This window comes from Erpetoichthys calabaricus, chromosome 11, assembly GCF_900747795.2.
Source record: "Erpetoichthys calabaricus chromosome 11, fErpCal1.3, whole genome shotgun sequence".
Lineage (NCBI taxonomy): Eukaryota > Metazoa > Chordata > Cladistia > Polypteriformes > Polypteridae > Erpetoichthys > Erpetoichthys calabaricus.
This window is the reverse complement of record NC_041404.2, coordinates 100,353,766-100,377,975: the sequence shown is the minus strand read 5'-3', so window position 1 is coordinate 100,377,975 and position 24,210 is coordinate 100,353,766. Positions and strand designations below refer to the sequence as shown.

The 24,210-nt window shown below is 41.6% G+C and overlaps 1 protein-coding gene across 4 annotated transcripts in view; it reads right to left on the bottom strand.

Moving 5' to 3' along the window:
- tbc1d17 (TBC1 domain family, member 17) overlaps nucleotides 1–21,744 on the bottom strand; it is a 258,075-nt gene extending 236,331 nt beyond the window's left edge. For all 4 annotated transcript variants that reach the window (XM_028813654.2, XM_051933539.1, XM_051933541.1 and 1 more), the window contains exon 1: nucleotides 21,655–21,744. In XM_028813654.2, coding sequence (XP_028669487.1) covers nucleotides 21,655–21,681 — 27 coding nt within the window. In that variant the 5' untranslated portion in view covers nucleotides 21,682–21,744. The remainder of the gene's footprint in view (nucleotides 1–21,654) is intronic.
- Between the last annotated feature and the right edge of the window lie 2,466 nt (nucleotides 21,745–24,210).

Sequence of the window (24,210 nt, the reverse complement as noted above, 5' to 3'; positions counted from 1 at the left end):
GTAACCCACCCATACAATCAGATTGTGAATCAGACTACGAATGCCGTGAATGTAATTACCCCGATCTACATGCTATCAAATAAACGAACCACACGCCTTGGCGCAATTTTAGGGGCTTCACCTCTAGTGCTGACGTCCGAGGTTTGATTCCCGTAAGGGAGTGAAGTGAGTGGGTGGTTACCTACCAGGTTGGCCAGCAAGTCAGGTAACATCAGCCACGGTGCCTTCAGTTGTGAGAAGCAGATCATAGAATGGATGAAAATAGTTTACTGTCAAATAATGCAAAGAGTACGCGACACGTCTTTCCCCCTTATTCTTGGCTCATCAGGCGTACAGACTCACTGCACTCGCTTACGGTAATCGAACCTCGGATGTCAGCGCTAGAGGGGTTTCGCAGCGGTGAAGTATTGCTTTTAAATTTTAATTAAGAAGAAAACAAAACCTTTTTAAATTAAGTCTTAAAAAGAGGTGTAAAGATATTGACAATAAGCTACGCAAACCCACCAAGACATGCAATCGTTTAAATCAAGGCACGAGTCGAAAAACACCATCCCATAATATTAGTTAACGATTAACACATTTCTATATGTATTGTAAGCATACAATACAACTGATAATATGTTGCGCTTATTTATCTGGTGAACTGACATTTTTGTGCGTTTAACGGCTGAAATCTAACGTGGTTTGTGCCCTTCAGAATGAAAAGAGTCTGCATTTACCTTTTTAATAAAAGGCGAGCTTTTAAGCCTGAGAAATCACCCCGTAAATGCACACGTTTAATTGCACATGTTAATATGTATGCTTACACAGTATTAAAAGACACTCAACAATTACACAGTATTAAAAGACAGTCAACAATTAACGTCATTTACCTTCGTTCCCGCGTTTGACTTGTGCTGTAAATCTCTTCCTCATTTTCAGTTCACGTGATTACGTAGGAGGCGTAATACGTGATGACGCAATACGTGACTCCGCCTCCTCCATTAGAGTATATGGACAAAAAAACAGGTTCCAGTTATGACCATTACGCGTAGAATTTCGAAATGAAACCTGCCTAACTTTTGTAAGTAAGCTGTAAGGAATGAGCCTGCCAAATTTCAGCCTTCTACCTACACGGGAAGTTGGAGAATTAGTGATGAGTGAGTCAGTCAAACAAGTTCCAGTTATGACCATTACGCGTAGAATTTCGAAATGAAACCTGCCTAACTTTTGTAAGTAAGCTGTAAGGAATGAGCCTGCCAAATTTCAGCCTTCTACCTACACGGGAAGTTGGAGAATTAGTGATGAGTCAGTCAGTCAGTCAGTGAGGGCTTTGCCTTTTATTAGTATAGATACCCTCATTATATCCATTTTTGCCAATCACTAAAATTTGTGTTTTCTCCTTATTTAGTTTGAGAAAATTATTACTCGTCCATTCAGAAACACAAGTAAGCCACTGTGTCAGTGAACCAAGAGAGTCGGGGTCATCAGGCACTATTGATAAATATAGTTGTGTGTCATCAGCATAGCTGTGGTAGTTCACAATATGCCTTGAGATAATCTGACCCAATGGAAGCATGTAGATCAAACAGAGCAGTGGACCCAGGACAGATCCTTCTGGAACACCATATAGAATATCATGTGTCTTTGAATTACCACAACTAAAAAAGAATTTTCTACCAGTCAAGTAAGACTCAAACCAATTTAAGACACTGCCAGATAGGCCCACCCATTGACTAAGAAGATTTCTAAGAATATTGTGATCAATGGTATCAAATGCGGCACTCAGATATATGAGGATGAGAACAGATAAACGGCTTCTATCTGCATTTACCTGCAAGTTACGTACTACTTTAACAAGTGCATTTTCTGTACTGCAATTTGTTCTAAAACCTGACCGATAATGGTCAAAAAAAGAATGTTTATTCAGGTGATCATTTAGCTGCATAATGACTGCCTTTTCTAGGATTTTACTTAACACTAGAATTACCAGAGCCAACGAAAAATCTCGTAAAATCTCTCTGTCAGCGTCTTTTGTGTTCTAAATTTGTTGATAAGCCCAAGCAGCCTTCTATGCCATCCCCCACCACCTCAGAATGGGCAAGAAGTTCTCCCAGTTCCTGCCTTGATTGATTATCTGGGAGTGAGCTGCCCAGAATTGTAAGGGGAAATAATTTGATGTGTTTTGTGTCTGCAACAATCTAGGTAAACACATTGTTAAAACAGAAACGTTTTTCATGTTTTAGTAATGAATGACAAAATGTAGATATGAACTCTATAATGTGTGAAGGCTGATGGCCAAATATCAAATAAACACTTTCACGAAAGTTGCAAGTACAAAACGACAGCTTCTGTGGTGCTGTGGTTAGAACTACCGATTTATAATCCGGAGGTCGTGAGTTCGAAACAAGCTCCCCAGCAAATTTACCGTTTTGAGTAGTGAGCTGCTCTTATTGTTAATGTTATCCTCTTTAATAAAATCCCTTTGTGCGTCCAGGTGTCCGTGTGTGTGTGTCTTCTGGTGAAGTGCGCATGCGCGGAGCTTCTGGTGAAGTGCGCATGCGCAGGGCATGGTGCGATGCACGATATTACTGCCAGAGAAAGTTAGAGGCATTTTACGGAAATACAAACCAGTATTACTGCGAGAGGAAATTAAAGGTACACAATGCAGTGACGCACATTACAGCCACATACAAGCCAGTATTACTGTCAGAGGAGATTAAAGGCATATTACCGACACGCACGCCTGTATTACCGCCAGAGAAAATTAAAGGTATATTACAGACGTACAAGCCAGCGGACATACAAGACAGTATTACTGTCACAGAAAATTAAAGACACACAATACACGGCGGCAGCCCACAAAGAACGGTCAGCTCAGCAAGTAAACATCAACAAAAGAAAGGCTAAAAGAAAGAAAAATACAACTAACAAAAAGAATGAGGTCAAAGTCCCTTGCCATTTAATATAGACTGTTCCTACTAATGTTTATGCACTACTGTTCTAGCGCCCGTTATTGTAACAGGCTAAATGACTAGTATACAATAAAAAATATACATTGATTTGTGTCTGTAACAGCCGGTGTAAATTTATACCACTTATAAAAGTTTACATTTGTTTTCATGTTTATTCTCTCAGTCGTGATCACGATACAACACCCACCTTCCCGTCCCAGATCTGACGCGGTTACTTTTTATCTGAAACTGGTAACTGTAGATGTGAGTGGTGTTTTGAGACCATGGAACTAGAAATTCTCTGATCTGGAGGGATAAAAGCTGACCCACAATTGCTGGTGAATCTGCCTTCTTCGTATCTCACCGTCACTTGAATTCTTTTTAATTCAGTTTTATTGAGTGTTACTGCTCACGCTGAATTAGTAGGCACCTTATGGTCCATGATGTCAAAGCCACACTGACAAAAAACACAGACATAGCTATATATGATATAACTCATTTTATGAACTGTATAGTAAATTTCGGAAAACATAGTGACACTGATGCAACATTATTCATATTATTCATATTCATTTGCACGCCTTCTTGCACTTGTTATCAGAATCAAATGAAGCTGACAGAAGTGCGAAGGGATTTAAGGTGGGTTGGATTTAAGAGTTTTTTCGTTGGCTCTGGTGATTCGAGTGTTAAGAAAGGCAGGTTAGAAATAGTTCTAAAATTTTCAAAAGCAGAGGAGTTGAGATTATTTTTCTTGAGCAGGGGTGTAACTACAGCAGGGGAAGACCCCCGTACCTAATGAATTTACTATGTCAAGAATACTATCAATTAGCACACCAGATACTTCTTTGCAAAAAACTTGTTGGTATTGGGTCAAGGATGCAGGTGGAGGGTCTCAGTCGAGAAATTATTTTATATAAACCAGGTAAATCTATACTGGTGAAATAATTTTATTTGTTTAAAATGGAGCAGCGTGGTTTAAGAGGATCAGAATTGGGGAGATGTACTATAGTATTTCTAATATCATTCATTTTGTGATTAAAAACATAGCCAAAGCCTCACAAGTTTCACTGGAAGTTTTTTGGAAACATTCCATTGAGCGACTTGGGTTTAGCAGACAATCAATTGTAGAGAATAAAACTCTGGGATTACTAGCATTGTTATTTATAACTAGCTGACGCCCGCTGTAGTTTACGGCGGTATAAGAATAGGAACGGAAAATAGTGAGAAAGGAATTCAGAAATCAAGAAGAAATAAATACTTCTTGAAAGACGCAGTTGTGCATAGGTGTTTTGGTGGAGAAGAGAGATAATGTGTCGAAAGATTTAACCTAGAAAAAGCCACGTAGAACTGACCGTGGCTGAAGACTGGTATCAGGTCTGTGCTCTGGTCTTTGGGTATCTGACAGTGCATGTACAATTTCCGGCCAAGCAGGATTACATGTGAAAGTGATAAATAAATCAGGCTTTCCAAATTTACGTACTATGGCCATGGCATCCTGATAGTTTTGTTGCATGTACCTTGGACTTCCTGGAAACGTGGACGGTAACATGGTAATTTTGCCTACATGTACGTTGTTATTTTCAACGTTTGCTTGCAGTGCGTCTGATAGTCCTTTGTATTGTTATACGTGCAGATCTTGTTGATGTAATCTGAGATAGTTGAGACGCATGCTCTCTGTTTTAACATACGCATCTACGATGTACCATTGGAATAGTTTGCGGCGGGAGTGCAAAATACTAAATGTATTCCTCATTGCTAATCTGTATGTGTAAAATTGGCATTGAGTAAGCCTTATTCGCTTGGCGGTTCTTTTATCGGGAACATGTTGTAAATCTTTGTGCCAGCCAATGTCTCCGTAAGGGAATAAAAGTGGGTAAACCATAGGATCGCAATTCATATTGAGCGTGGAAATCTGTTTACAGGAGTTGCCTATGGGATAGATGCAAATGTCCCTTTTGGCAGGCGGTTCGCCATCTTCTCCGACGAAAATCGCTGCAACATCGGTGTGACATGTCAGGGCATTGCATCATCGTAAATCCTGCCTAGGGTTTTCCTTGAAAACCATTCATACAGATGCTGTTGGATTGGACTGAGCGATCTCATGCATGCGTTTGTATGATTTAGCGAAGGGGTTGATGGTTCTGAGCATTGAATCTAGCTGGAAAAGTAAATGCATGCAGAGTTTGCTTTATTTTGTAAGCGTACTTCAGTAGCTTGCGCTGTGTCAAAAACATACAACTGTCCATATCCTGGAGAGGTAGATGTGTTAGCATATAGTGGAGAGATTTGGTGATAAATTTGCCCGTGTATTTTAAAACAGTATGGTCCGTGGTCAGGAGGTTGAGTTATCTGTGCACCCATGGAACGCTAGAGAAGAGTTGTATTCTCAAATGTGTTCATGATAATTTTTAGCTTCTGATGTTTGCTGTGTGAGAAGCTGTTGTAAAGACACAGGAGCCGCAGGGAGCATGCGGAAGGGTTTGGAAGAGGACGAATAGGAATCGAGAAATGCTGTGTCGGCTGCGTGTGGGCGGGACCGGTTTTGAAGTGGAAGCAGGACAAACCAGAAGAGAAATACCTGTATATAAAAGAGATTTTAGAGAAACAGCACCGCCTCTCATGACAGACTATGTTGTTGTATTCTGTTATTTTAGCCTTCAGTACCTCATAGTGGAAATTCAGTTTACAGTGTAACAGTGCTGGAGGATTTTTTTACTGTCTTTTCTGAAGCGACTATGTCAGTAGCAGCTCTCATTTTAGTATTAAAATTTTCCACCTTACTATTTACATTATCCTCACTATTGTAGTAAGCACTACAGACAGACTGGTTGCTTAAAATGTCTGTAAACTTTGAGGCTGCAGATGAATCAAAGAAGCGTTTTTTAACAACATGGCTCTTGTTAATTTTTCTATCATTATTAACAACATGGCTCTTGTTAATTTTTCTATCATTATTTCTATATTAAACAGTAAGAGAAAATGGTCTGATAAACAAGTATCAATGATCTGCCTCGCATCAACTTTCAGTCCTTTAGTAATTACTAAATCCAACGTGTGTCCTGCTTAGTGTATTGGCTGATGAACGTGCTGGCTCAAATCAAAAGAGCCCAGGAGGTTCATGATTCTTTTGCTTTTGGGTCATACTGATTATTGATATGAAAATTGAAGTCGCCAACTATTATGAACGTATCATAGTTTGTAATCATAATAATAATAATAAGTTGTACTCTCGATTTTCCGACCATCCATTGTGTATTCAAACCTAACATTTTTACTTCCTATGTGTAATACTTTAAATTTAGTGACATTAAATTTAATCTGCCACAAACCTGCCCAATTTGGTATACTATCCAAGTCCTTCTGTGATGATATAATGGATTCCAAATTATCTGCTAATCCACCTATCTTGGTATCATCAGCAAACTTAACCAGCTGTTACTTATATTCCTATCTAAATCATCTATATTACTAATCAAGAATGGTAAACCGGATGGCATGGACGCAGGTACACGGCGATGGGACCATGAGACATACTGCGCAGGCGCGTACAGCGTGCATCTCATAGACCACACGCGAAGTCATATCCACCACGAACGAAGGAGTCACGGCCCAAAAACGAAAGAGCTCAACTGACGTGAATGAGAAATGAAGCAACAACGCGCCCATAGCTAACGACTAACGACACAGCCATACAAAAAAGACGATTCTGCGCTGCAACCCAGAGTCAAACGGAAGAGGCTACGGCGGCCCCACAGGTCCACAATGATACTACGGAAGGCGCAGGCGTCACCACCATATTGTGAGTGGCACTACTACGGAAGGCGCGGGCGTCACCACCATATTGTGAGTGGCACTACTGCAGGGTGAAGTTAGGAGTAATGTGCTGCTTGGGATTGTACAAACCGCTGAACGCTTTACACCGCATTCAAACACAATACAGCTCAACGATACAAACACGAGCCCACCTAGATAAGATCAATGAACGCAGGCGCCTACAACACGCGTCTGAAACTGCGGAAGCAAAGCAGGCACGGGTTCAAAACAAACGAGCTCGACTGATGGATATACAAACACGAGCCCGGCAGGATAAAATCAATGAACGCAGGCGCCTACAACGCACGTCTGAAATGCCGCAAGCAGAGCGGGCACGGCTCCAAGACAAACGAGCTCGACTAATGTATTTCAGGATACCCAACCCCGGGGGTAGGCGAGCGAAGCGAGCAGGGGGCGGAGCCCCCCTTGTTTATATATATTAAGAATGGCAGCGGCCCTAGAACTGACCCCTGTGGAACACCACTCTTAACATCAGCCAATTCTGATGAGGTTCCTAGCACCATCACACTCTGCTTCCTGTGTCTGAGCCAATTCTGCATCCATCTAAAACATCACCCTGAACTCCCACTTCTATTAGTATGATGCCCAACCACTCATGTGGCACCTTATCAAATGCTTTCTGAAAGTCAAGATAAATAATATCATATGCTCCACTATGATCATTTTCTTTTGTTGCCTCCTCATAGAATTCAGCATGTTAGTAAAACACGACCGCCCTCTTCTGAACCCACGCTGACTGTTCCTAATAACTCCTGTCCTTACCAGGTGTTGCTCAATCTTATCCTTAAAAATTCCTTCCATTGAATTTCCTGTGATGCATGTTAAGCTCACTACCCTATAGTTGCTTGGATCTGCCCGGTCACCCTTTTTATATAATGGGATGATATTTGCCATGTTCAAGTCGTTCGGAATCTGCAGTGTGCAGTGACTTCCTAAAAATATTTATCAAAGGTTAATATATGTACTCGCTAGCCTCCTTAAGAACTCAAGGGTAAATATTATCTGGTCCTGGTTATTTGTTTGATTTCAACCTATTTAATCCGAGCAGTACTTCTCCCTCTACAGTTTCCAAATCCCACAGTACCTCCTTAGTAGTCCTGTTTACCTCTGGGAGGTTATCCACTTGCTCACTTGTGAAGACCTCAGAAAAATGTAAGTTTAGAGTATCTGCTATTTCATTGTCTGTATCTTTTAATTCCCCTTTATTATTTCTGATGCACTTTACCTCCTCCTTGACCATTCTTTTACTACTAAAATACTGAAAGGATCTCTTAGGATGCTATATTCCTCTTCAATTGTCTTTTAGCCTCCCTTCTTAATGGTTGCTCTCATGTTCTCATACGCTCTACGATTCACTCTGAAGTCATTAGTCTTACAGTACAAGGGGGCTCCGCCCCCTGCTCGCTTCGCTCGCCTACCCCCGGCGTTTTGAACCCGTGCCCGCTGGGCAGCCACGTGTGAGGATGATGCACGTTTAATACGAAGCGTTCGCCCGTGTCACTCTGGGGCCTCCCACTGTTAATACGGAGCTTCGTCCGTACTATTATGCGGTGCATTGTGGACTACTGCGGACCCCGTAGTGTTTACCGTTTCAGTTTGTATCTCGGTCAGTCGAGCTTTGGTTTTTGAAGGTTTTGAATTCCAGTCTTCATTATCAGTAATCTGCTGTCCATGTGTTTGGCCCCCTCGTTTAACCTGTTTATGACGTCTCAGTTTGCTTTTTACTCTGTGTTTAATTTCTGATCTCGCTTTATTCTGCTTTTGTTTCAATGACACCTGGTCCGTGGTGAATATAATTTACCCTTTTCGAGTAAAAATTTTCATTTGTTTGCGATACTGTGATGTTTATCGTACTGTTAATAATACATCACTGTAATGTGATTTAGCTATGCTGTATAGGTCAGATGTGTGAGGATGACGTATGTTTAATACGGAGCGTTCGCCCGTGTCACTCTGGGTCTCCCCACTGTTACTACGAAGCTCTTTCCGAACTATTATGTGGTGCACTGTGGAGGATTGCGGACTCTGTAGCGTTTCCCATTTCACTTCGTATCTAGCTTAGTCGAGGTCTTTCTTTTTGGAGCAGTGCCTGCCTGGTCTGCGGCATTTCAGACGCACGTTGTAGGCGCCTGCGTTCATTAATTATATCCAGGCAGGCGCGTGTTTGTATCACGGTCACTGGAACTGTGTCGTGTTGAATCCGTGCCTGCTTTGCCTACACAGTTCGAGACGCGCGTTGTCGGCATCCACTTTCATTAGATCTGTCCACGCGGGCTCGGTGTCGAAGCTGTGTTACTTGTTGAGCTGTTTGGTTTTGGAGCCTAGACAGTTTTGCTTCCGCAGTTTCAGACGCGTGTCCATACCATCTCGGGTTTGATGTATGAACCTTTGTGGACTCCATAGGGGGCGTTGACTCCTCTTGTTTTACTATGTCTCCTCCTGCGCTTTCACCACGCATTAGTGCCACTCACAATATGGCGGCAACGCCTGCGCTTTCCGTATTATGTTGGTTTTACCATGCTGTGTACCTCCGCTGTGTGGTGTGGACGTTTAACTGTCATTGTTTCTGCCTTTATATTCTGTATCTCGGTGTGCATGTGTTTCGTGCGTAGGTTTTTTTGAAGCAATTGTTTAACATATCAAATCAACAAAAAATATTTACTTTTGACAAATGTTACTGTCTTACATGTTGTATGAGCCTGCATACTTCTATGATTTCACATACATATCACATACATTTTACACAGCAAAGTCTGATCTCGCTCAAAGCAGCCAATTTCAGTCATTGCCACATTGCACTCCTTACAATATGTGTTGCTTTGGTGCCTATTTTTCAATTGTCTGTTGCTGCACTTTCTCACATATGTTGTTAGTGTGTACTGTAGAGAGACAAGTCACTCATTTGCCATCGTGCCATGCCACTGCCACCAAGTTTTCTGCCTGCATGAAAACCGTATTGTCACCTCTTTTCATCTTCTGAAACTTTATGAACTTTATGTATGGCATTATAGCCTGGCTCACCCCATGGGATTTGCTTCCGTTTATTACAGAAGTGAATAAAACTTTGCAGCAGCACGTACCTATCACCACGCTGCATAACCTGTCCAAAGCCACCAGGGGACAAAACACGCTTGGACCAATGCTCCCTGAAGTTATATCACCAGTTCTGTCCCATCTCTATTTGTAATGCCACAGCGCGCTTCATCTCGTCTTTCGTTGTGGGTTTCCACTTTGAAAAACAAGAATGCGATGCAAACGCAGCCCGCGATTCAAAAAAAATCTCTGCCTACCTGTTTGTCTCGTCTGACAGTAGCTGAAAAGCAGCATCAGGAGAGAGCAGCCTGAAGTACAGCAGCTGGTGATCTGTCGTGTCCAACAGCAAGCCATGCAGTCTTGTAAACTCCGATAGCCAGATCGGCTCTCAACGGATCAATGTCTGTGTATTTATCCCATGCGAACCTTGCCATAGATGCATCGGCTGCGCGAAGGTACTCAACTGGCAGCAGATCCGCTGGCGCGGCATCGGCTGGTGTCTGATCAGCTGATGCCGGCTTCTCACTCTCTTGCTCGATCTCCTGATCACTGCCAATAAAGTCCGATTCTGAAAAATCAAGAGTCCGACTCCGTGATAATGCGCAAAACATCGTCTGCCGAGTGTTTTCTTTTCTGCACTTGCTTCGCTCCCTTTTCACATGTCGATTCCATCTTGCCATTGTTTACATTTCGCAACTCACGCACACGCAAGGTTTAGTTGCCGAGTTAATGAGTCTAGCATTCCTCCAAGCACAGAGGGAATGCCTGTGACGTGACAGTGAGATTTGTCGCCATTAACAGCTGATTGTCGCCCTCTATCCCTGGATGTCGACTTTTGTCGACATTCGCCTTCAACCCCTCCTGTCGACAAAAGTCGACATCCGCCCTAAAAGAGTTAATAATCTTTATTAATCCACTGTGCAGTTTTTTTAAAATTTCCTATTAATTCCAAATTTAGATATGTATCTGTCCTGCGTTACATGTAAAACATTTTTAAACTTGTTCCACTGCTCCTCAACTGTCTCCACACTTAAAAGCTTATCCCAGTGTATCCTCCTTAGACTTTGTTGCATCTGGTCAAAATTTGTCCTACCAAAGTTCAACAATTTTAGTCTTTGCATCTGCACTCTTACAAAATACTGACAACTGTATTATATTACGGTCACTTGACCCTAGTGGTCCAATCACCTCTACACCCTCAATTCTATCTTGATTATTACAAAATACTAAATCCAGACAAGCTTCACCCATGTTGATGCTTTAACATACTGTGTTAAAAAACAGTCACTGATTACTTCTAAAAACTCCTGCTCTTGTGCTCCTCCATCTGCAAGGTTATCCCAGTTAATATTTGGATAATTAAAGTCCCCCATGACTATAATATCTCTCTGTAAACTTGCCTTTTTGATATTACCCTAGGTTCTTGTCTATAAGCCGGACTCGTGTATAAGCCGGAGACCAAAAATCATACGAATTTTTAAAATAAAATCTTATCATAGATAAGCCGGACTCATGGATAAGCCGAACGTACTATAACCTATAACTAATAGAAGAGAGGGAGGTCAGTGGTCTCACTCGCACCCATTTAATTTCTTTAAGGGGGGAGAGTGTGTGAGATATTGGCGTCTCTCTCACTCCCCGCATGGCGCGGCCGGAGCGCGTTCTTTCTGCTCTGGGTGTCGCCGAGTCAACACGCGTGCGTAGCGGTCATTTAAATTGTGATTTTATATGTAAGCATATTTAAATATATATCGCGGATTTTTTGCTGGTTCGCAGATTTCTGCGGACAATGGGTCTTTTAATTTCTGGTACATGCTTCCTCAGTTGGTTTGCCCAGTTGATTTCATACAAGGGACGCTATTGGCAGATGGCTGAGAAGCTAGATTGCTTACTTTTCTCTCTCTCTTGCGCTGACTATCTGTGATCCTGACGTATGGGGATTGAGCAGGGGGGCTGTTCGCACACCTAGACGATCGGGAAACTCGTCTAAAAATGCTGAAAGATTATCTTCACGTTGCTATCTTTTGTAAAGCTGATTCCTGAAAAGACATGCTGCACAGTGCTTCGCATACTTAAAAGCTCGAAGGGCACGTATTGATTCTTGACTGAAAAACAAACTCTGTCTCTGTCTCTGTCTCTCTCTCTCTCTCTCTCTCCCTGCTCATGACAGAGGGGGTGTGAGCTGCCGCCTTCAACAGCTTTGTGCCGCGGTGCTTCGCATACCTAAAAGCCAAACAGCACCATTGATTTGTTTGCTAGAGATTGTTTTCTCTATCTATGTGACATTCTGTGCTCCTGACACACACACCTTTGAAGAGGAAGATATGTTTGCATTCTTTTAATTGTAAGACAGAACTGTCATCTCTGTCTTGTCATGGAGCACAGTTTAAACTTTTGAAAAAGAGACGAATGTTTGTTTGCAGTGTTTGAATAACGTTCCTGTCTCTCTACAACCTCCTGTGTTTCTACGCAAATCTGTGACCCAAGCATGACAATATAAAAATAACCATATAAACATATGGTTTCTACTTCGCGGATTTTCTTATTTTGCGGGTGGCTCTGGAACGCAACCCCCGCGATGGAGGAGGGATTACTGTATAAACCAGATTTATGTATAAGCCGATATTCTATTTTTTCATTTTCACAACTTTTTTCCTTAGATAAGCCGCGGCTTATAGACAAGAACTTAGGGTACTAAAAAGATACGTGTTGAAATTACTGTCTGCATTGGGTGGTCTATTACACACTCCTAAAATAAGACCGCTTTCCCTAATATTTTCCAGGCGAAGCCACGTACTCACTAAGATGGGGCTCATCGTCCAACTGAAGAGGGCTTGCATTTAAATCCTATTTGACATAAACAGCTTTTTTGTTCTGTCTATCCTTCATAAACAATGAGTATCCCTCTATGTTACACTCATCCCTGCCTTTGTTATTTAGCCAGGTTTCCACTATTGCTATAATATCAAAATTATTCTCTGCTACATACAGCTCCAACTCACTTACCTTATTTTTGACACTTTTAGCATTAAGTCAAGCTATTTTTAATGTGTTACTCCTTCTACATTTAAATGCTGGCTTAGTATTGACATTACTACGCATTTTTATTTCTACACCAATGTTGTTCCTCCATGTGTAGATCTTAACCTGGCCTGTCCTATCCTAAAATCCCTGCCACCTAATTCCCTAGTTTAAACAATCCTTGACTAGCCTACCCATATGCCTCCCCAATACATTGGTGCCCCTCCAGTTCAGATGTAACCTGTCACAGCAGAACAGATCCCATCTGTTCCAAAAGAGTCCCAATGCACCATAAACTTATACCCTTCTACCCTGCACCAAGATTTGAGCCACGCATTAAGCCTTCTAATCTCCTCAATCTTACCTGGACTGGCATGTGGCACAGACAAATCTTCAGAGAAGACTTACTCATCAGTTCTGTTTCTCAGCCTGGCACCTAACTCTTTGAATTTGGATTGCAGAACTGACAGACTACCCTTATGTATGTCATTTGTTCCAACATTGACAATGACAACTGGATCCACCCCCGCTCTGGCCAAGAGTCTATCCACCTTTCCAGAGAGGTTCCCCACCTGTTCACCCGGAAGGCATCACACTGTGTGAGACACTCTGTCTCTGGAGCAGACCTATGCTTCAATCCCCCTAATGATTTAATCCCCAACGATCACTACCCATCTCTTTCTGGGAACTAGTTTTGACATGGCCCTTTGGGGCTCCTCATCCCTGCTTACCACCTCAGAATCATCAAAGACACCGTTGAGGTCCACAAGGACTTCTAATTCTGGGGATGATGCCCCCGGACACTGTGCACCCTTTACCTTACGCCTTGTGACCATGACCCACCTATTTCTACCTGTCTGGTCTGGAATCGCCTCCCACACCACCTTGAGGGTGCACACTATCTCTCTAAAGGACACTGGGGCCAGGTCCACCAACTCTCAACTACAACAAAGGCCAGCCAACTCCTCCTTTAGTTCAGCGACCCTGAGCTCAAGGTGCTGGATCAGCTGGCATCTCCTGCAGATGTAGCCCTCATAGATAACTGGCTCCTCCAAACCATTATCTAAATAGTCCAACATCCAACATGACTTGCACTGCACTGGCCTCATTATTAAAATTTGATTTAGCATTAGTAAAACTTCCTTAACTTTTTTTTTCTTAAAATTAAATGATTTAACTTAAATGGTAACACTAAGAACTGCTACAGTTATTTTACACCTTGTCCCCTTAAGCTCCTGTACTGTTCTCCCTCTCAGCTGCCTGCTGTTTGTCCTTCTATGAGATTAACTTTACTTTTCTCAGTCTGTTCTCCTAACTTTGCACTCCTCTTATTCCTTACTTAAAAGCTCTCCACCCACACCGTTTGTATTCCTTTGTATTAAAAAACCTTTACGCAGTCCCCACTTAACTGTTCTACCTCTGGACCACTAAGAACGGTTCAATCTAAAATAAACAAATACATAAAACTTTACTACCTTATCTGCTCCTACAGCCCCTTGTGCCTGACCTATGCACAGCTGAGTCTTCCCCTTTATTGCTTTGAAGTCAGCCGTGATCTTTTTTTTCCCTGTTCTTTTAAACTAAGAAATCGCTGTTAGGACACGGTTATTTGCTTACAAATGCTGATATCAGTTACTGATGCTTTCTACCCTACCTCCTTGATGTTAGATTAGATACAGATAACAAGGACAAGTACACATAAAAGTACAAGTAACTTTTCCAAGCGCACCTCCAAACACCCAGCTACTTTTGCGGCTCAAAAAAAAAAAAAAAATTCCGGCACAGTTCCTAAAACCCAAGTTTTTAAGAGCACTTTTTTTTTATTTAAGTCTCACACCACAGAAAACACCAAAAATTCTCAGCAGCCTCTAGCATTTACAAAGAGCACATCAGCACTTCAGTGGCTTTCATTTTTCATTTACTACTGTAGATCACATCCCTTCACAATCTGGGTGTGGAAGTAATGGGACCTGTATGTAGGAATGTCACAAAAATCAAGGCAGTACCACAGTGATATCAAAATTAAAGGATAAGTTTGGTATTTTTGAGCCAAAGTTATTTCTTCACAATTATTTTATACATTAATTTGTCACATGAAATTTCATTCTAAAGTAAAACAAATTTAACATCCATCCACCCATTATCCAACCCGCTGAATCCGAACACATTGGTCACGGGGGTCTGCTGGAGCCAATCCCAGTCAACACAGGGCACTAGGCAGGAACCAATCCCGGGCAGGGTGCCAACCCACCGCAGGACACACACAAACACACCCACACACCAAGCACACACTAGGGCCAATTTAGAATCGTCAATCCACCTAACCTGCATGTCTTTGGACTGTGGGAGGAAACCGGAGCACTCGGTGGAAACCCACGCAGACACGAGGAGAACATGCAAACTCCACACAGGGAGGACCCGGGAAGTGAACGCAAATTTAACACATTAAAAAAACAACTAACCTGTTCTTTCATTTTATAATGGAGCCAATGAGTACTGGGCACCCAATTTTTTAAAAAGCTCTAAAACTTACCAAATACAACCATATTGAAGTAGCAAAGATTTCCATTTTAAAAAATTAAACATGCCTTCTGCATCCTTGAGACGTGCTTGTGACAACAAAATTGAACCGTAAATAATACATTTTACCAAAGTTTCTTGATACTATTTTCTCGAGGTAAGAATATGTTTCTTGCTTACAGAGGGCTTCGTAGGTGGAGTATGGACAACCTAAATTATGCTTTCTACTTCAATTTGCTTCTGCAACTCTGTTTGTTATAAGGATATATTCTGCTATGGCTTATAACAATAGACAGATGTGCATTTAAATCAATTATTTTTCTTAAATGGCACCTACTATTCAAACTGTCACATTCTGCATCGTTATTATACAGTGCCTACAAAGCGAGATTCTGACAAGTGGTGGCGTATTGAAAGCACACACAAGACTTTCATTGTATTTTGTACAAATAATAAATCTGAACTGAAGTGATGACACTGCATTTTATTTTTAATAAAATCCTTGGATTTTTGAAATATCCAAGACACCTGCACGTCATATTTTACATAGCGTGTCACACACACAACAAAGAAAATACAGTATGCGATAGACGCCAATCATGATGAAAAAGACGGAAGTGCCACAAACTAATTATCAAATTTTTAGTGCATGATGGGTCTCCCTTGCTGAAGATTTCTCTCAATGTCTCAATGGCAATGTTCAATGAAAAAAGGAAATGAGCATAAAAAAGAGGAATGCAAGGACTAGCATATGAAATGAAGAGGTTTGAAATGCACAAAATGGTTGGAACAGACAAATTTACCATTGTACAACTGTGCTCCATTCAATACACAGGCGTTTTCCTATGCTAGTATGGTAATAAAAGAACTGAGGAAAACGTTGTTGAGTGAATAAACTAAATGACACTGACTAATATCAATCTTTAAATGTAGACTTTGCACAACCACTCTGCCTGTGCTAAAACATATGTGATAAACTTATAAAACTTTATATAAGGTTAAAACTAAATGTACTGAACTGTATACACTACATGGACATCTGTAGAAAAGCTCATTACAATCAAAGAATGAATGCAAAGCCTTTGTTCATTTATCAGGGTTGTTGTGCAGGACACTAAAAAAAGATTAATGTTGTTATCTTTTCATCTCCGGTTACAACTGCAGGACAAGTTAAATGATTACACCTCATTTGTTCGGTAATATTAAAGCATACACAAGTCTGATTTTGAACTAATTCCATAATGGGATAAAAGTAGCAATAATGCATGCTTGTGGTTGTTAATTTAATAAAATAGCATGTACAATTTCTGCACTTTCAATCTGAAATTTTCTTGTGGAAATAAAATCATTTACAGACATGACCTTTGCTGTGAAAAAGCCATCTGTTGTTATGGTCCTGCTTTGTCCAGTCTGATAGAGGTCACGGAACATCGTATCTTTGACTGCTGGTACAACAAATAGCTCTGAGCAGGCATCAGCCACAGCGCTGCTCTTGTGAAAAGAATGCCATGTGAACTTCACTGAGAGAATAAAACTGATTAATAAAAAAAAAAAAAAAAAAAAAACAAGTGCTAACTTTTACAAGTAGCCAAAATTTACACCAGGTGTTACAGACTCAAATCAAATGTATGTTTTTATTATATTATAATAATAGCACCTCACTACTCAAAACTTGGAGCACTCGGCCTCAAACCCAGTACCTTTGAGTTGAAAGACAGCAGTTCTTACCTCTACACCATTCAAGAATACGTAACAACTTCCTGTCAATTGACATTTGAGCTTTGGTTTTTTACTCATTGACAGCAATATGTAAATCAAATGTTTTTTTCTTTGGTTATATTCTTGATGGAGAGGTGTGAAGGGATTTAAGATGGGCCGCGGTTACACGTTTTTTCATAGGCTTCAGGGATTCTAGTGTTAAGCAGATGTGCCATTAAAATATGTATCGGTATGGGCTCCCAATTGCATATCCCCGAGCTGCATTGGCTAGTTCATATCCCGCATTGGTTGTAAGGGAGTTGTGGCGAAACTGACGTTAGATTTGGAGACGTGCACAGGAAAATATTTCTATGTACATGCCGCTACTGATGTGACAGCCATGAATTTCAACAAGTGGCTGGTTACACTTACAAGGGACGAATATGACGCAATCTGTCATAAAAACAAAAGGTAGGCATACAAAATATTTGAAATTCATCTGCCCGTCATATAGGTTCCCTGTTATGAATATATCTTTGCCCTGTGAGATTCAGTTGTCCCTTCTGAATTGGAGCAGCACACTAAGGTGTGATTATCACCGATCTCTTTATGTTCATGCATCTTTGCATACTGTTTCTCTCCTGATTTAACTCATACACCATGCAAAATTCTGGCCTGTCCATCAGTAAACATGTATGAGCAGTCACCTGATATATTACAGTCCTTTTACTGGGGTGCTCTGTGATTGATGGCGACAGAAAAATTTGTTAAAATGGTATCAAAAACACCACTTTGTTAGTTGTTACTTCAGTCGCTTAGGCGTACACATTATATGTTCTGTTACCAATAAATTCTTCAACGGGAGCTCATCAACAAAGAAACATTGAAAACAAGATTTAGTTAAAAAAATAATAATTAGTATAATAATTCATGGGCGGCACGGTGGCGCAGTGGGTAGCGCTGCTGCCTCGCAGTTGGGAGACCTGGGGACCCGGGTTCGCTTCCCGGGCCCTCCCTGCGTGGAGTTTGCATGTTCTCCCCGTGTCTGCGTGGGTTTCCTCCGGGCGCTCCGGTTTCCTCCCACAGTCCAAAGACATGCTGGTTAGGTGGATTGGCGATTCTAAATTGGCACTAGTTTGTGCTTGGTGTGTGGGTGTGTTTGTGTGTGTCCTGCGGTGGGTTGGCACCCTGCCCGGGATTGGTTCCTGCCTTGTGTTGGCTGGGATTGGCTCCAGCAGACCCCCGTGACCCTGTGTTCGGATTCAGCGGGTTGGAAAATGGATGAATGGATGGATGGATAATAATTCATTACTTGACCCCCAAAGAACTCTGTACAAAGACATTTTAAAGACAAATCACTTAAAATAAATGAACCAATCCACCAACATTTACTCTGGTATTTTTTTGGGGGGTGGGGAACAATTTCAACAGTAAAGGTATTGTTGTGGAACTCAACTTCAACCTCTGTCATATGACTGATTAAGTGATTAAAATGGTATGAATGAAACAGTTTAAGTTCTATGAAAAAAAATCCCTTGCCTGTCATGACCACCCATTTAAATTGGAGGAGGATCTCATATTTCAAAAGGGTTAAAAAATGTTATTGCTAATACTGTTCACTTTTTTGATTTTATGCAGTTTGAGATGTGTCTGGGTCACATGTGAGCAAAATCATTAATTTTTTTTATTTCAAAAGTGGAACAAAAGTATTGCTACTACCTCGGATTCTGTACCGTTACAGCTTTTTTATTGTTTTTTATACATTTTTGATGTGCCTGTGTCAGATGTGACTAAATGTTAAAAGGGAAACAATGAATAAACATTACTTTATTGTATCAGTAAGGTGCTGCTGGAGTATGTGAATTTCCCCTTGGGATTAATGAAGTATCTATCTATCTACTTGTTTTTAAATACAATGTGTTGATTTAAAATTTGTCATTAACAGCTGCTGAAAATATCTGGCCCGGCTAAATTACTTGCTTTGAAAATCTGGCCAGTTTCTGTAGCCAAGGATCAGACCGCCAAGGTCCCTGCCTTCGGCCACCACCCAACTCACACTGCACCCGACCCACATTACCTCTTCGGGCTGTGCCTGGCCGAGCCCCATGGGTGCAGGTCCGGCCACCAGGCACTCGCCATCGGGCCCCACCTCCAGGCCTGGCTCCAGAGGGGGGCCCCAGTGACCCGCGTCCGGGCAAGGGAAAATGTCGTCCAAAGGTTTGATTCATCATTAGAGGTTTGTTGAACCGCTCTTTGTCTCATCCCTCACCTAGGACCAGTTTGCCTTGGGTGGCCCTACAAGGGGCATAAAGCCCCGGACAACAGAGCTCCTAGGATCATTGGGACACGCAAACCCCTCCACCATGATAAGGTGGCAGTTCACGGCTGGGATGGGAATCAGCACCTCCAAATCCGAGACCATGGTCCTCAGCCGAAAAAGGGTGGAATGCCCTCTCAGGGTTGGGAGCGAGATCCTGCACCAAGTGGAGAAGTTCAAGTATCTCAGGATCTTGTTCACGAGTGAGGGAAGAATAGAGCGGGAGATCGACAGGCAGATCGGTGCGGCATCCGCAGTGATGCGGGCTCTGCATCGGTCTGTCGTGGTGAAAAAGGAGCTGAGCCGCAAGGCAAAGTTCTCAATTTACCAGTCGATCTACGTTCCTACCCTCACCTATGGTCATGAGCTATGGGTAGTGACCGAAACAACGAGATCGCGAATACAAGAGGCTGAAATGAGTTTCCTCCGCAGGGTATCTGAGCTTTCCCTTAAAGATAGGGCAAGAAGCTCGGTCATCCGGGAGGAGCTCAGAGTTGAGCCACTGCTCCTCTGCATCGAGAGGAGTCAGATGATGTGGCTCGGGCATCTTATCAGGATGCCTCCTGGACGCCTCCCTGGTGAGGTGTTCTGGGCACGTCTAACCGGGAGGAGGCCCCGGGGAAGACCCAGGACATGCTGGAGGGACTATGTCTCTCGGCTGGCCTGGGAATGCCTTGGGATTCTCCCAGAAGAGCTAGAAGAAGTGGCCGGGAGGGGGAAGTCTGGGCATCTCTGCTCAAGTTGCTGCCCCCGCAACCCAATCTCGGATAAGCGGAAGAGGATGGATGGATGGATGGATGGATGTAAATCTGGCCTAACTGAAATTGTAATTGTATAGCCCTGTTCTAAACCTAATCTTAGTTCTTTCTTGCATTATCAAAATTGCTAAAAGCAATTCAGAATCACCAGGGCTGGAGGCTATCCTACAATTACAGGTGCCAGGCTGGAAACAATACTTAAAAGGATGCCACTACTTCTTAGGGCCCTATCACACATTTTCAATCTGATCCATACAATACCAACTTAGAGTTGTGGGTTGCCACTTAACACAGCCTACCCTAATTTTCCTCTCACTTCTCAAAGATGTGTATCAGGAAAAAAATACATATAGGCAAATGGAAACAGGTGTGAGTGCACAAACTCTAAGTGGCCAAGATGAAAGTAAACCCAAGACTGCAGTTGCTCTGTGGAAGCACTAACCCCTCTGAATCACTGCAGTTCTACTTTCCCACTGTCTAGCGTTTTTATCAAAATTGTAATACATGTGACTCTGCCTTGTGCTGGATACTGTTTCTCCACCCAATACCTTAACTGTTTTGTGTGGGTTTGAGAATGTTATGTGTGTTACTGTTGACAAAAACATGACATGACAAAATGAATGTGGAGTTACAAACATGACAAAATGAATGTGGAGTAATAACTTATCTTATGGGTGGCACAGTGGTAGCATCCCTGCTTCACAGTAAACAGGTCAGGGTTCACATCCCAGGTCCTCCCTGCATGGAGTTGGAATGTTCTTCTCGTGTCTGCATGGGTTTGCTGCAGATGCAGTTTCCTCCCACAATCCAAAGAAACGCGTTAGGTGAATTGGCTATCCTAAATTGGCTGTAGTGTGTGATTGGTTGCATGTGTTCGCTCTATGATGGACTGGAATACTGTCTCGGGTTTGTTCCTGCTTTGCGCCCCACGCTACCAGGGACAGGCTCCATCATCCCACGTAACACTGTTCATGTCTAAACCGGTTATTATTTCATAAGTTCAGGAAACACATTAGAGAAGACAAATAACGTAAAGAGTACATATATTTTTCCTGTAGATTACTGTGGCAATCTAATTTGAACAACTTTATTAAAAAAATAATAAATTAATTGAGTAAAATCCCTCTGATGTATAAATAAATGTGATGGCTATTACTTTGCGTGTAGAATTTTTGCATTGAAATACGTGGCTGTTTAAAGATCCCATGCCCCTATCCATTTGGCCAAACCGCTTTCTGTTTCTTAAAAAAATAAAGGTAATTAAATTTTTCCGTTCAAGATGGGTAATTCCGTAGTGACCAGTTAACATTGCAGTGTACTTCAATAGCAGCTATCGTACTGATGCATGCGTCATCTACTTAATCGACTCAGCGGATGTGCTTTAAGGATCTTAAAAATCCTTAGGTTCCTTATCATTACTTTCCACGAAATCGTATATATCTGACACATTAAATAGCGGCCATTCCTGACACCTTAACGTTACTATAAAATGTCGATTAACTACCACAGAACTTTCAGCTTTATCACACCAGACACCTACCTTGTAGTTGAAGCCACCTGACTCCATTGCTCCAAGGTTACACACTTCCTGAAATCTTGCGTCATATCCGCCTGAGATCCATAGCAGAGAATTGGAGAAGGGTATTGCCATAGACATATATAGATAGACGCCGCATTCACTGTGTTGCCCAGTCGACACGATACGTCAGCGCATCCGCCATGTTGCGAGTGGCAAAAGTGCCATTTAAACTAATACAGGTAGATGTAGAAACCGGATTTTCTGATGAAAAAACAATAACGTTTAAAACAGTATCGTTTACATATAACAGATTTTGGCGAATCGTTTAAATGCACTTATTTATATCAATTTATACGCTAATAATGGCAATTATTAAATAATAATAATAATATTACTACTACTACTAATAATAATAATTATTATTATTATTGTTATTATTATTATTATTATTAAAGCACCTCCCATATAAGTATCATTTCTCGGACTGCCTTCTTCCATCTCCAAAACATTTCTAGACTTCGTCCTGTTCTTACACAACACAGTACTGAAGTATTGGTTAATGCCCTACCTCACGTATAGATTATTGTAATGCTATTCTATCTGGCATCCCTTACAACTTCTTCAAAATTCTGCTGCTAGGATAATAACCTGTTCTAAATATACTGAACATATTACACCTATTCTCTCTCAACTTCACTGGCTCCCTGTTCACTACTGAATACAATACAAAATACCGCTCTTAACATTTAACGCTCTCCACAGTCTTGCTCCCCCCTACCTCACTGATCTCCTACAGACTTACACTCCCTCTCGCTCACTCAGATCCTGTAATTTGAGAGTATTCAGTCTGGCAATATGTCTGGCAATATGGTGCTGCCTTAGTTTGTGGAAGACAGGTACAACTAAAGACATGAGCATAAAATGATGGTTGTCAATTTCAAACTGTGTTTCCTCAATGTGCTCCTTGAGAAAAAAACACATCATCTGAACCAATCTCAGCCCGAACAAACTGGTTGATCAAAGATATACTGACAGTTTGCCCTAATGTCGACTGTCGGATAACACGCTCAGCTACTTTGACCACCTTGACTGTACCCTCAGAAGGAATCTTCAAACCTCCTTTGTTTTTTAATGTGAGCAAGTGGTAGCTTTGATCATATAATGCCGATACAGCATCTGTTACCAAACTAGCACGGCACACATCACAAGACAGCTTTCTCAAAATCCCGTCTAAGGGCTACCTCCCACTGCTTACTGAGGTGGATTTCTTTGGGAAACCTTCAAAGTTTGAGAAATGTTAACAGCTAAAAACAATCTACATGGTTAGTGACTAAATACGTTTAGCCAAAAGGTTGTTTCGAGGATCACTTGAGCACATAAATGCATAGCTTTGCTAGATTAGCCTGGCATAGCTAAAGTTAAGATTACAAAATGGGATTTTCTAATGGCCAAATATAACCAAAACAATTGTTCAGCCTTACCCATGAAATGTAATCCGCGGGATCTGGTTTGGAGCATACAGTGGTTTGTACAATCCCAAGCAGCACAGGCGTGAGGCATCTTTATCCATTATGTGGACACTTTTTGTGACTGAAGACAGAGAAGAAAATTAAAATTAGTAAAAACCTTTTATTGATACATACCAGGCAAGGGTAAAATGACAGAGAAATACAGTCCTAGGACACCGCACTTCATCTGCCTCGAGCGCAGATATCCTTGCTCTTTTATAGCTTTTCTAGTCTCCTGATCGTAGACCACGTAAGCAATAAAAATAGCGTCCTGACTCATTTTGTATTATTCCAATTGGTAAAGTCTTTACCCTAAAGGTATATTTTCTTGTCACACACATCATTGAAAGAAAACTTACAGAAAGTATATATGCTTTTTGTCACGTACGCAAAACACAAACAAGTTTGATCATTCTGTCCTATTTTCTGTACTTACACACATACATTTTGTTCAATTACCATCATTTTATGTTTTTACACTCCTCCCTTTTTGAACAAAATGATGTGGGCAGTAGAATTAAATTGAAATGGTTGATGAAGGGGAAGGGGGGGGGGAAGGGGATGGGGAGGAGAAAATGGAAGAAGCTATACGAGACACGTGCTCCTCATGTAGCATATATGCCCTTTCCATAGAGGCGGTAAAGTACTTAGATATTATGTAGCGAAACAAAGGGATAATACAACAACCAACCAGGAGGAGGAGGCAAAATGCCACAACCAAAGAAATAAAAACAGATCTTATCCATTGTCCCCAGGATCCGAAGGAGGATGCAAACCACTGATCCCAGGGATTTGTAATGCCAGAATTAGTGGCAAGTTCATTAGAGAGAGCAGTGAGACCTGCCAATGCACGAGTTATTGATCCATCTGGCGAGGTATTATTAGGAATATATGTACAACAAGCATCGCCAAACATAGCACAGACGCCTCCCTTTTCCGCAAGTTAACATGTCCAAGGCTAGACAATTTTGCCAAGTCATCAGAGAAGTACGGTCAAGCTGTTCATGTATGCCTTCAATAGCGTCTTTGGTGAAGTTAAGGAAACGTTGTTGGTTATAATAAAGGTAAT